The sequence below is a fragment of the Oryza sativa genome, chromosome 11 (assembly GCF_034140825.1).
Source record: "Oryza sativa Japonica Group chromosome 11, ASM3414082v1".
Classification (NCBI taxonomy): domain Eukaryota; kingdom Viridiplantae; phylum Streptophyta; class Magnoliopsida; order Poales; family Poaceae; genus Oryza; species Oryza sativa.
In genome coordinates this window covers 7,589,154-7,602,692 of record NC_089045.1, presented here as the reverse complement: position 1 = coordinate 7,602,692, position 13,539 = coordinate 7,589,154, and the positions used below count along the sequence as shown (strand labels likewise).

Here is a 13,539-nt window from a genome sequence, read left to right as displayed (position 1 = left end):
ATGAGGAGGTTTATTCCAATGAAACAAAAAAAAAAACTCATAATCGACTAATGCGTTTCAGTCTATTTGTCGGCGATTTTTCGCGCTTGCATGTTTAAGCACTAGGCCATGATAATTGGCTCCCCACCCCGGGGCCCTTATAAATAACTGACCATGTTGCCTGAATTTTACCAAGGCCAGCACACACATCACACTACCACTGATGATAGTGTGCTCTTGGTGAGGCCTCCAAGAAGTTGCCTGACCACACAAGCACAAAGCAAGCACTATCACCAAAAGGATCAGAGAAGAAACTGATATCACTATCTGATCAGTGTAGCATTGCAGCCTCTCTTCTTGGTAGGAGTGAGCTAGCACAGTGAAGAGCTAATTAAGCCATTTGTGTGAGCTTGCGTTGAGTGAGCTCTGAGCTAATATGGATGTTGAGTCAAGGCAAGGCCCCAAGGGTGGTGACACCATGGCTGCCTCCGAGGTCTCCGTGGACTGGAGGGGCAGGCCTTGCGGCTCTCGCAAGCATGGCGGCATGAAAGCGGCCGTCTTTGTGCTAGGTTCGTTTAATTAGTTAGTTACTCTCTTAATCCATTATTTCTTGGGTAGAAATATGTTGCTTGATCTGATTTGTTCTTGTTTGTGTTTGTGTTTTGTTGGATATCGTTTGCATTGATGATGATTGCAGGGATCCAGGCGTTCGAGATGATGGCGATCGCGGCGGTGGGGAACAACCTGATCACCTACGTCTTCAACGAGATGCACTACCCGCTGTCAAAGTCGGCCAACATCGTGACCAACTTCATTGGCACCGTCTTCCTCCTCTCCCTCCTCGGTGGCTTCCTCTCCGACTCCTACCTCGGAAGCTTCTGGACCATGCTCATCTTCGGCTTCGTCGAGCTCTCCGTAAGAAATTGATTCATCCATCCTTCATCGTCGATCTCTTCTCTTTGATATCGCACTACGATAAAATTGACATTCTTTACACCTAGATGCAACTTTTTGGGTCCTTTTTTAGACTGCATTTCTTGGCTCCTTGCAAGCAAGAACAGCTGAACAGGATCGGATCTTGTTTGTTTGTTTGTTTAATCATGTAGGGATGTTGTTTCTAGGTAGGATTATATATAAAATTAACCAGATAAGACACGCGAAAGATTCAGCGACTGTTCATCGTGCCGCGAAAATGATGAGGTTTTGAGGAGGAGGCAGCAAGTTCAGCGTAAAGGTGAGAGAGAGAGTGGAAGAAAATCATGGCTGCCTCCATCCAATGCGGCCATGCTAGCTAGTGCGCCGCCCAAAACGCCACTCGACTCCACAATATCATTTCTTGGCTTTTGATTTTAATTTTCGAGCAGGTTCATTGCATCCCATCCCATGACCATATCCATGGCGATAATTAACCATTACTGATTAATGCGCCGCCAACTTTAGTTAGTTTAGCTAATAATTTTTGTTGTTTTTTTATTTCTAATTTTTCTTGGCAGGGGTTCATACTGCTGGCCGTGCAGGCGCACCTGCCGCAGCTGCGGCCGCCGGCGTGCGACATGATGGCGGCGGCGGCGGCGGAGGGGGGATGCGAGGAGGCGAGCGGGGTGAAGGCGGGGATCTTCTTCGCGGCGCTGTACCTGGTGGCGCTGGGGAGCGGGTGCCTCAAGCCCAACATCATCGCGCACGGCGCCGACCAGTTCCGGCGCGGCGGCGGCGGCGGCGGCGACGGCGATGGCGACGATGGCGGCGACGGGAAGCGGCTGTCGAGCTACTTCAACGCGGCCTACTTCAGCTTCTGCGTGGGGGAGCTGGTGGCGCTGACGGTGCTGGTGTGGGTGCAGACGAGGTCGGGGATGGACGTGGGGTTCGGGGTGTCGGCGGCCGCCATGGCCGTGGGGCTGGTCAGCCTCGTCGCCGGCGTCTTCTTCTACCGGAACAAGCCGCCGCAGGGCAGCATCTTCATGCCCATCGCCAAGGTACGTACGTTATGCCGTACAATACAATCGTCGTACGTGTACGGTTCGTCATGTACTTTTATACGCTTTCTTCTTTTTTTTTTTTAGAGAAAAATATTTCTTACCCGGCCTCTACATCCAATCAGATATATGCAGACTTTTTAAATTAGAAACTTAACTCTCAAACAATCTAATCTGAAACTTGCTACTACGATTAAACTCTAGATCTTTAGGATACGCTTAGGACATTGCAACCACAATTGCATCTTCTTTTCTTTTCTAGTTGGCACATTGAAATATCTTTTGATATAATTTTGACAGCCATCTTTTTTTTAAATGAACTCTCTGTTTCTAAAATATAATAACATAGTATTCCATTCCATGTAACCTAGTACTACGAATCTATGTTTAATTGAACTATGAATTTAGTAGATTTATAGTACTGTGTTGGTGTCTATTCTAGTACTACGAATTTATCTCATTCTGTTTTAGCATCTTATATTTTAGGAGAGGTAGGATTATTTTTAATCGGACGGAGTATACAAGTTGGAAACAAATACTACATCATTGTGTTGCATTTGCAAAAGCAGAGCCAACCAACTCTGTTTTTGTGCCAGCTACTATATTCCCCTAAAAATATTGTTGCATTCATAAATATTGGAGGTCAATTTTAAGCTAGGTCTATGTTCTCTGTTCCTGCATATGGTAGTTACTTGAAAAATCCTGAAAATATGATAACGTGCATTATGGTGCCATCTGTCGCTACACAAATATATAGTAATATATAAGTATAAAGGTTAGAGAAAACATGGCCGTGGGCCCTAGCAATGCGTTTCTGCACTAGCTAAATAGAATATATATAATATGTGACAAGACTAATTAATATTAAGAAGCACCATAGGTAGATCAAATTTAAAAATGTAAGGATGAAAAGGCATGTGTATGTACAACAAATTAAACAACAGAAAGTTTGACCATACGTATCATCCTGATTCCTTGTTTGGAAAGTACTACTCCAGATACGCTGCTTTTATATACTAGTATAAAAGCAAAACCGCCTATTTTCGTTAAATATAATGCATAATCTTTATTTGATCCAAAAAAGCTACATGATCAAACAGGAGTTTGGTACAGGGACTATTTTATCCTCATAGTCACCTCGTGCACTACCACATAAAAAGCACACGAGATCATGGGTTTACAACCGTTTCTACATTAAACAAAATGAAATGCTACCTAGTTTATTGCCAAATGAAGTATTTAGTCAATAAAGGAAAAGAAAGCATATATATGATTTACTGAATGAGATAATAATGTATATGTATGTTGGGATAAAAAAAATAAAACTGATGATTTTAAGTTACACACTGGCTGGCCTCCTCTGCCTTTTCTTTCTTCTTTCTGGGACAAGTTGACAAGGGCTAGTGGCTCAGCTTTATTTCTCTCTTTTGTGTGGGTCAAGAATTACCACTGTCTGCTGGGAGGTACCTTTGATTATTGATCACAGAAATGGAGGCCCATTCTGTTATGCTTGTGATACATCAATCATGTTTGCATGTGTGGGGAGAGACATGTAACATGACTGACAATGATCTCAGGACAGCATATATATCTTTCCAGCTTAATTTTGTTTTTAGTTCTTGACTTAGATCGGTATAAACCCCCTAAAACTCAATTGCACGTGAAAATAACAAACTCTCACTCGATCGCTGACATTTTGAGCTGATGGTCGGTACATGTGACTCAATATGTATAGGTTTTCGTCGCGGCGGTAACCAAGAGGAAACAAGTGTGCCCATCATCATCGTCGACGACAGCCGCCTCGCATGCTGTGATCCCCGCCACCGGTGCCGCCCCTGTCCACCGCATCAACAAATTCAGGTAGGTAAAAAAATATTTGTAAGTGGCACTGTAATATACTACTTATTTTTAAAAAATATATGGCACCGTTAACTTTTCGCATAATGTTTGACCATTCGTCTTATTCAAAAATTTAATATTAATTCATAAAAATATAAGTTAAGATTATATTTTATTTGATAATAAAACAAGTCACAACAAGATAAAAATAAAATTTATATAATTTTTTTAATAAGATTAATAGATAAATATTATGCCAAAAGTCAAATGGCGTGATATATTTCGAAGGAGTATAATAGTTTACTCATTTCATGTATGCATGCTTACAGGTTCTTGGACAAGGCGTGCGTGAAGGTTCAGGACGGCCATGGCGGCGGCGGCGACGGGGGGAAGGAGAGCGTGTGGCCGCCGTGCACGCCGGCGGAGGTGGAGCAGGTGAAGGTGCTACTGTGCGTGGTGCCCATCTTCGCGTGCACCATCGTCTTCAACACCATCCTGGCGCAGCTGCAGACGTTCTCCGTGCAGCAGGGCTCCGCCATGGACACCCGCATCGGCGGCGGCGGCGGCGGCGCCGCCTTCCACATCCCGCCGGCGTCGCTGCAGGCCATCCCCTACCTCGTCCTCATCGCGCTGGTGCCGGCGTACGAGGCGTGCTTCGTGCCGGCCATGCGCCGCGCCACGGGCGTGGACACCGGCATCACCCCGCTCCAGCGGATCGGGGTCGGCCTCTTCGCCGTCACCTTCTCCATGGTCGCCGCCGCGCTCGTCGAGGCACACCGCCGCCGCCACGCCGGCGACGGGCTCCTCTCCATCTTCTGGATCGCGCCGCAGTTCCTGGTGTTCGGCGTGTCCGAGATGTTCACCGCCGTGGGGCTCATCGAGTTCTTCTACAAGCAGTCGCTCTCCGGCATGCAGGCCTTCCTCACCTCAATGACCTACTGCTCCTACTCCTTCGGCTTCTACCTCAGCTCCCTCCTCGTCTCGCTCGTCAACAAGGTCACCTCGGGCGACGGCGCCGGCGCCGGCGGCGGCGGCTGGCTCAGCGACAACGACCTCAACAAGGACAGGCTCGACCTCTTCTACTGGCTCCTCGCCGGGCTCAGCCTCCTCAACTTCTTCAACTACCTCTTCTGGTCGAGGTGGTACTCCAAGAGTGTGGAGACGACCGTGCAGGTCGCCGGAGTTGGAGGAGAAGGCGGCGGCGGCGAGCAGCAGGAGGAGAAGGGTGTTGACGAGGTCAACATGGGTCACTGACATGTGGGTTCGAACCGCACGTCTAGTATATTAGGTGGATTATTAATCATTTAACCTAGTCTTAACCTTTTTTTTATGGTTTTTCCTTGTATGGAAAAATATTAGTAAGGGTGGATGTATATGAGTCCCCACCTAATTAAGGAGAGTGTGTGTGATGTATAAATTAATTAATCAAAAGGGATTAGGTGATTATTACTTAGTAATGATCCCTGATTAGGTCAAGTCAAAAGGTAGTAGTTCTGAGTTTGACTCTGCAAGGATGCAAGAGTAGTGGTATTTGGGTAGGGATCAAGTGATCAAGTACGTATCTAGTCCTTTTCTTTAATGATAAGGAGCTAGTATATATCTATGTACTTTATATATGTAGCTATCATGTAAATGACAAAAGGATTTGCCATAAAAGCAAAGTACTGATAATAGTTGGTGCAAAAAATACTTTCACTGTTGATCAATTTGGACATCCATTTCTCTTGGGAAAAATAATGTTAAATGACATCTTCTTTGATACTAGTAAGTTTCTAAGCCATTTGATATTATGGACTTCTTTTATATCGTAATCTGGTCGTGACTGGTTGATTGACAGACAGAATTATCACTTTGGGAGTTTGACAGGGTGTTGTTTTCAAAAGAAGAGGGTACCATACTTTTGCAAGAACACACATCTCAGTGCAACCATAAGTACACGTGTCATGTCCCTGTTGGCTACTTTCCTTCTGCCTCTAATTATATGCGTGTTAAATTGAACTAGAGCGTGATCAGACGGTTCACGGTGGATGGCAGCTGGGAGCAATGCATGATTAACTGTAAACTTGGGGACGTTTTTGCAAAATGTTTGCTAACGTGGCGCTCTAAATCTCCAGGATTCCCACGACGTTTAGATAGATTAATATCACTTATGACATGGTATGACACATTGAGAAGCCTTCATACATATATTCATGAATCTGATGATAGCACAGGTGATATTTAATCAAGTTCAAAATTTCAGGAGAAATAAACAGGCCGGGGGAGTTCTTTTTTTTTCTCTAATTTATGTGTGGGTTGGCACTGTTAATTATACTAATAAATCGAGTTAGAAGAAATACTAACATGTAACAAAAATGCAGATTCTAGTGAATATTGCCGTTTCAGTTAACTGAGCTGTCCCTCCTAATGCGCCACACTGACTACTGGTTTTCTTAAATGGATTAAGTAAACATGCATATTTGCTTGAAGTTTCTTATTTGTCAATTGTAATATGTACCGTTGTGTTGTTACATGTATATTGATAACAAAAGCTTATGCAATTTATAAGGAGCAACAAGTAAAAAATAAAACTCTGCCTGAACTTTAAAAAATATGCTTGAATCCTTCCATTAGTTCCAACTATGAAATAACTGAATTTACATACTGAAAAATCAAACCCTGTTAATATCGATTGGCATCATTCGATGATAATTGAAGAAAGTGTGCCAATATGTGTACATAAACTGGACACTTGTCTATAGGTGCATCTAATGCAACGTAGGGATGAAACCAGTGACACGCCATCCTTCTGTGGAACATTGCAATTTCTTTGTGGAAATCAGTGGCATGCCAATCACCGAGAGAATATATATAGCGCCTTTTCCATGTGGGGAATATTACAAATTTTGAGTTCAATCCACATTACCCTAAAAGTGATCTCTAGTAGATATGAGCAAGGCATAGTACTAAAGCAACATTGATTAAAGGAAAAAGTACGAATTACACCCCCGAACTATCGTGGTCGTCCGAATTACCCCATGAACCATAAAACCGGACATTCTTCACCCCCAACTATGCAAACCGGACGAATTACCCCCCTCGGTTCAATCCACGGTGGTTTTGGTCTATGTGGCGTACGCGTGGCAGTCCAGTCAGCATTGTATTTATAAAAAAATTGTGGGACTCACGTGTCATACTCTTCCTCCCTCTCTTCTCTCTCTGTATGCCTCACTTTTCCTATCTCTCTCTTACCGGTGGGTCGGCAGCGGCGGGCGACCACGGGCGGCGGGCGAGGAGCTGAGGCCGGCGACGAGCGGGGGCGGAGGAGGCGGCGGGCGGCGGTCAAGGAGCCGAGGCCGGCGACGGGCGGTGGCGGAGAAGGCAGCGGGCAGCGGGTGGGCGCGAGGCTGGCGACGGGCGGGGGCGGAGGCGGCAGCGGGCGGCGGTCGAGGAGCCGAGGTCGCTCGAGCGCCGGCGGGGGGCGAGGAGCCGAGGCTGCGGCGGGCGCGGCTCGAGCGACCTCCTTCTTGCCGCCCCCATGTGTGCGCGAGTGCAAGGCGCTTGGAGAGCGCGCCGCGAGCCCACCCGCGGCGGCGGAGGAGGAGAGGCGGCGGCGACGCGAAGAGCCGCGGCCCCCGCGCGCCGGCGGCCACCGCGTGCCTACGACGAGGAGGAGGAGCCCGCCGCCCACCGCGCATCCCCGCTCCGCCGCCTGCCGCCGACCGGACGAGGTCCGCCTCTGCCGCCTGCTGCCGACCGGGCGAGGACCGCCTCCGTCGCCTGCTGCCAGTCCGCCTCCGCCACCGACTGCCCGGATGAGGTCCGCCCGCCACTGGCTGCCATTCCGAGAGCATGCGCAAGAGAGAGCAGGGGGATCCTCGGCGCCGCCCGCCGCCGCCGCGTCCTCCCGCCGCAGCCGTCCGAGCTGCGGGCGCCTCCTCCGCCGCTCGAGCTTCGCCTCCGCCCATCGCCATTGCCGCCCCGAGCTCTGCCCGCCGCCGTCATCTGCTTGCTCTGCGAGCGCCCCCTCCGCCGCCTCGACGAGCCGCGCACCGGCAGTTGCGGGCGTCTCGAGCTTCGCCGCCCCGAGCGCCGGCAGCTACAGGCTCCTCCTCCGCCACCCGAGCTCCGCCTCCGCACATCGTCGTCGCCGCCCCTCTCCGCCGTTGCCTCTCGGTGACAGAGAGATGGAGGTCCACCGCCGGCGCCCGTTCTTGGCGAGAAGAGAGAGAAGAGGGGACAAACTGACAAGTGGGACCCACGCGTACGCCACGTGTACTGCCACGTGTACTAACTGGACTGCCACATGTACGCCACGTGGACCAAAACCACCGCGGATTGAGTCGAGGGGGGTAATTTGTCCGGTTTGCATAGTTGGGGGTGAAGAATGCCCGGTTTTGTGGTTCGAGGGGGTAATTCGGACGACCACGGTAGTTCGGGGGGGTAATTCGTACTTTTTCCTTGATTAAAAAAATTGCCATTTTTTGCTCCTAAAAGACAGGCCAATCTTTAGCCCTTGCAGTGCCCGGAGTACCTTTGTAGACATGCAGGAAAGACACCATATTGATGCTGCACTCTAGAGCCAAACCTGTCTTTCCATCTATCAGCTCCAACAATAAGGTGCTTTTAATAAAGCAAGTTAGGTAAATAAGGGTCTCTGACATGCCAGCCCAAACCATTTTACCTTGTCTTTTACATCTTTCCCTTTGTTGTTTCCATATTTTTGTGGTTTTTCCTTGAATGAAAAAAAAAGCGACGGGGAGTATATTGGTCTTCACATAATTAACGCGAGCAATTGTGATGGATAAATTAAGAGTAAATTTCACGAAACTACGCGTTTTGTGGTCCAAGTTGTAGAAAACCACACACGTACATATATTTTGGTTGTGTAGTTTCACAAAACCACACTATTGATGAATGGATTCATCCGCGAGATGGCGTGGTTATTTCACCTAGGACGAACCACGTCATCTCACGGGTGAATCCATTCATCAATAATGTGGTTTTGTGAAACTAAACTACCAAAATATATATACTTAAGTGCCAAGTGTCAAAATGTGTGTAGTTTTCTACAACTTGAACCATAAAACATGTAGTTTGGTGAAATTTACTCATAAATTAAATACTCTATCCATCCTAATGTGTAGCTAAAAAGGCACTCTTTCAGAAAAAGAGGAAGTAATTAATTAACCACAAAGGTTTTAGGTGATTACTTAATAATTAGACCCAGCTGGTTCAAGTAAGAGGTAGTTACAGTTTGACACTGCAAGGATGCATTAGTATTCAGATCGACCTCGCAAAAAAAAGTATTCAGATCGAATAAAGTATCTAGTTTTGATGATAGGGGGAAACTCTTCTGTAAAGGAGACATCATGATCTCTTTATCTCAAAGTAAATAGTTATGAAAAATTCTCAAAATATTTGATGATGTCGATGCACTATCTGACTATCACTACGCCAGATCCTCACACCTCTGACGGGATACCTGTGACGGGCAAACGATTTGGTCACTAGTGACCATTACCTCTGACGGGTCAGACGGGATAACGTCACCGGTGAGCCATCCGGCCGCGGACCGTCACAGGTATCCCCTCACCTATGACGGGCCGATACATTACAAGCCGTCACAGGTGCTGGCCGCCACCTGTGACGGCTTTCATTTCTGGCCCGTCACAGGTGAGGGGATACCAGTGACGGGCCACTGAATAGAAGCTCGTCAAAGGTATGACCAATACCTTTGACGGGCTTTTTTTATCTAACCCGTTTGAGGTGTGTTGGGTCTATAAATACCCCCCAAACTGCCAACTGCTTTCCATCCCGACCATTTTACTGTTCACAAATCGGTTGGGAGGGCAAGGGGGGCGATTTTTTGCTAAAATTCAAGGTAAAAAACACATTATTCTCCATTCATTCTCAATATATCGATCGTCATATATTTTTCTTCGTATGTTGTTGATTTCAGATGGATCGTAGATGGATGTACTATGCGCATCGTTCGTCTACCGAGTATAGAGAGGGGGTCACTGAATTTGTCACATTTGCGGATAATGACAGAAAAAGTAGGATGAGCATGCACATGTTGTGCCCATGTAGGGACTGTAAGAATGAACAGATGATCGAAGACAAGGATGAAGTGCATACTCATTTGATAATGAATGGATTCATGAAGAAATATACCTGCTGGACCAAGCATGGAGAGCAAGAGGCGCCTGATGTCGCAGTTGAAGAAGTGTTGGATCAGGATGTAGAGAACACCGCCGCAGCTCGAGAAGGCATGTTCGTACCTTCTCCTTTAGGTGGAGAGACCATAGATTTGGACACTCAATGTCTATCTATAATGTTGCATGACATTGAAGACGCAGAGGACAACGACAGAGATTTTGAGAAGTTTAGTAAGTTGGTGGAAGATTGTCAGATGCCGTTGTATGATGGATGCAAGTCGAAGCACAGCAAGTTGTCATGCGTGTTGGAACTCATGAAGCTTAAGGCTAGTAATGGCTGGTCGTTCAAGAGTTTTACAGAACTTCTCGAGCTATTAAAGGATCTGTTGCCAGAGGGGAACAATTTACTGCAGACGACATATGAAGCGAAGCAAGTATTATGTCCGTTGGGCCTGGAGGTCAGAAGAATTCATGCATGTCCGAACGACTGCATTTTGTATTACAAGGAATACGCTGACTTGGATGTCTGCCCTATCTGTGGGGCATCAAGATACAAACGAGCAAAGAGTGAAGATGAAGGAAGTAAGTCAAAGAGGGGAGGCCCAGCAAAGGTGGTGTGGTATCTCCCAATTGCGGAGCGCATGAAGAGAATGTTTGCGAACAAGGAACAAGCTAAGCTTGTGCGCTGGCATGCCGAAGAACGGAAAGTCGATAGTATGCTGAGGCACCCAGCAGATTCAGTACAGTGGAGGACAATCGATAGGATTTACCAGGAATTCTCAAATGACCGAAGAAACATGCGTTTCGCAATGTGTACGAACGGCATTAATCCTTTTGGTGATTTGAGCAGTCGTCACAGTACATGGCCAGTTCTGCTTGTTAAGTATAACCTTCCTCCCTGGTTGTGTTTCAAAAGAAAGTACATTATGCTTGCCATGCTCATTCAAGGACCGAGACAACCTGGCAACGATATCGATGTGTTCCTTGAACCGATAATCGATGACTTCGAAAGGCTATGGAATGAGGGCACACGAACATGGGACGCATATGCACAAGAGTATTTCAACCTCCATGCAATTCTGTTTTGTACCATCAACGATTATCCGGCCCTTGGCAACCTTTCTGGCCAAACTGTGAAAGGGAAATGGGCGTGTTCGGAGTGTATGGAGGAAACAAGAAGCAAATGGTTGAAGCATTCGCACAAGACGGTCTACATGGGTCACAGGAGATTTCTCCCAAGGTATCACCCGTATAGGAATATGAGAAAGAATTTCAATGGACACAGAGATACAGCCGGACCCCCGGCAGAGCTAACAGGGACAGAGGTGCACAACTTAGTGATGGGAATAACCAACGAGTTTGGAAAAAAGAGGAAAGTTGGAAAGCGAAAAGAGAAGAGCACATCGAAGGAAAAAACAGAGGAGCATGTGGAAAAACAAAAGACAAAAGAGAGGAGCATGTGGAAAAAGAAGTCAATATTTTGGAGACTACCATACTGGAAGGATCTTGAAGTTCGCCACTGCATAGATTTGATGCATGTCGAGAAGAATGTATGCGAGAGTTTAATGGGATTACTGCTTAACCCAGGTACTACAAAGGATGGTCTCAACGCCCGACGAGATCTGGAAGATATGGGTGTTCGCTCGGAGCTACATCCCATAACCACGGAATCCGGCAGGGTTTACCTTCCTCCAGCCTGCTACACTCTCTCGAAAGAAGAGAAGATTGATTTGCTAACATGTTTGAGTGGTATAAAGGTTCCATCTGGTTACTCATCAAGAATCAGTAGGCTCGTTTCACTGCAAGATCTTAAGTTGGTAGGAATGAAGTCGCACGATTGCCACGTTCTTATCACACAGCTGTTGCCCGTTGCAATAAGGAATATTTTTCCTCCTAAGATGCGACACACGATCCAGCGGTTGTGTTCCTTCTTCCATGCAATCGGCCAGAAGATCATTGATCCCGAGGGACTAGATGAACTACAGGCAGAACTTGTGAGAACCCTATGTCATCTTGAGATGTACTTTCCTCCAACTTTCTTTGACATAATGGAACATCTTCCGGTGCACCTTGTGAGGCAAACAAAGTGTTGTGGTCCAGCATTCATGACGCAGATGTATCCTTGCGAAAGGTACATGGGGATCCTTAACGGTTATGTACGGAACCGTTCACACCCCGAGGGGAGTATCATCGAGAGTTACACCACCGAAGAGGTCATCGATTTTTGTGTGGACTACATGTCAGAAACATCTTCAATTGGATTACCACGATCTCATCACGAAGGGAGGCTTGATGGTGTTGGTACTGATGGAAGAAAGACTATTAGGCTGGATCGGAAGGTGTACGATAAAGCTCATTTCACGGTACTACAGCATATGACTGAGGTGGTGCCGTACGTTGACGAACACCTTGCAGTTATCCGACAAGAGAACCGAAGCCGATCAGAGAGTTGGGTCAGGAATAAGCACATGTCTTTATTCAACGAGTGGCTGAAGAACCGAATTGCCAGGTTGCAGAACTTGTCTAGTGAAACACTTCAGTGGTTGTCACAGGGTCCTGAATGGAGTGCCACCACCTGGCAAGGATATGACATAAATGGATACACCTTTCACACAGTAAAGCAAGACAGCAAATGCACAGTGCAGAACAGTGGGTTATGCATCGAGGCTGGTAGTGATGGTGGTCGTCGTGATCAATACTATGGTAGAGTTGAGCAAATATTAGAGCTAGATTACTTGAAGTTCAAAGTCCCGTTGTTTCGTTGTCGATGGGTCGATCTTCGCAATGTAAAAGTTAACAATGAAGGTTTCACCACTGTCAACTTGGCTAACAACGCGTACAAGGATGAATCGTTCGTTCTCGCCAAACAAGTTGTTCAAGTGTTCTACATAGTTGACCCGTGTAACAAGAAACTACATGTTGTTCGTGAAGGGAAAAGGATAATTGTTGGATTGGACAATATTGCAGACAAGGATGATTACAACCAGCACGTCCATGGCATAGGTCAAGAAATACCTTTAGAAGAGGAGGAAGAAGAAGATGAAGTTCAATATGCACGTGTCGACCATGAGGAGGCAATATGGGCCCAAGAAGATGCAGCCGCTGCAACAGCGAATGTCCCTGCCCCGTTTTTAGACATCCCTGAACAAAGAGCTCGTAACTGGGCGCGGGCAAGGGGTAAGGTCAACCCGGACGGCTCTGTCACATTTGAGAACAAAAGTGATGCCGTCGTCTATCAGGAACTAGTGAGTTCACTACTTAACCTAACTAATTTCCGTTCGTATAAAGTACAAGTTCGTATAAACGACTATTTTCTTTTCTAGTTGGGCTTGGTTGCTGAACAAGCTTCACAAAGCGAGGTTGAGTCCGCGCCGAAGAGGCGCGAAGATGACATCCTCACAAAGGCGCTCGGAACTAAAGAACATCATGGCCGAACTCGGGGAATTGGTAGCGATGTGCCCTGAAAGCATGGACTCCCTCAGTACAGCTCCCAATACAGGAAACGGAAAGTCTCCAAGGAAGAGAGGGACGCTCGTTTGAAGGCCGAACTTAAGGTTGAGGTCATTCAAGAACTAGAAGCTAGCATGAATGCAAGGGTGGAAGAAAGG

At 46.9% G+C, this 13,539-nt stretch overlaps 1 protein-coding gene across 1 annotated transcript; it reads left to right on the top strand.

Moving 5' to 3' along the window:
• The first annotated feature begins 172 nt into the window (after positions 1 to 172).
• On the top strand, positions 173 to 5,503 carry LOC4350145 (protein NRT1/ PTR FAMILY 4.4). The gene is made up of 5 exons (XM_015760038.3): positions 173 to 548; positions 677 to 894; positions 1,473 to 1,952; positions 3,688 to 3,812; positions 4,121 to 5,503. Exons 1-5 carry the CDS (start codon positions 416 to 418, stop codon positions 5,043 to 5,045), a joined length of 1,881 nt encoding a protein of 626 aa, XP_015615524.1. The 5' UTR covers positions 173 to 415; the 3' UTR covers positions 5,046 to 5,503.
• Positions 5,504 to 13,539: the final 8,036 nt, after the last annotated feature.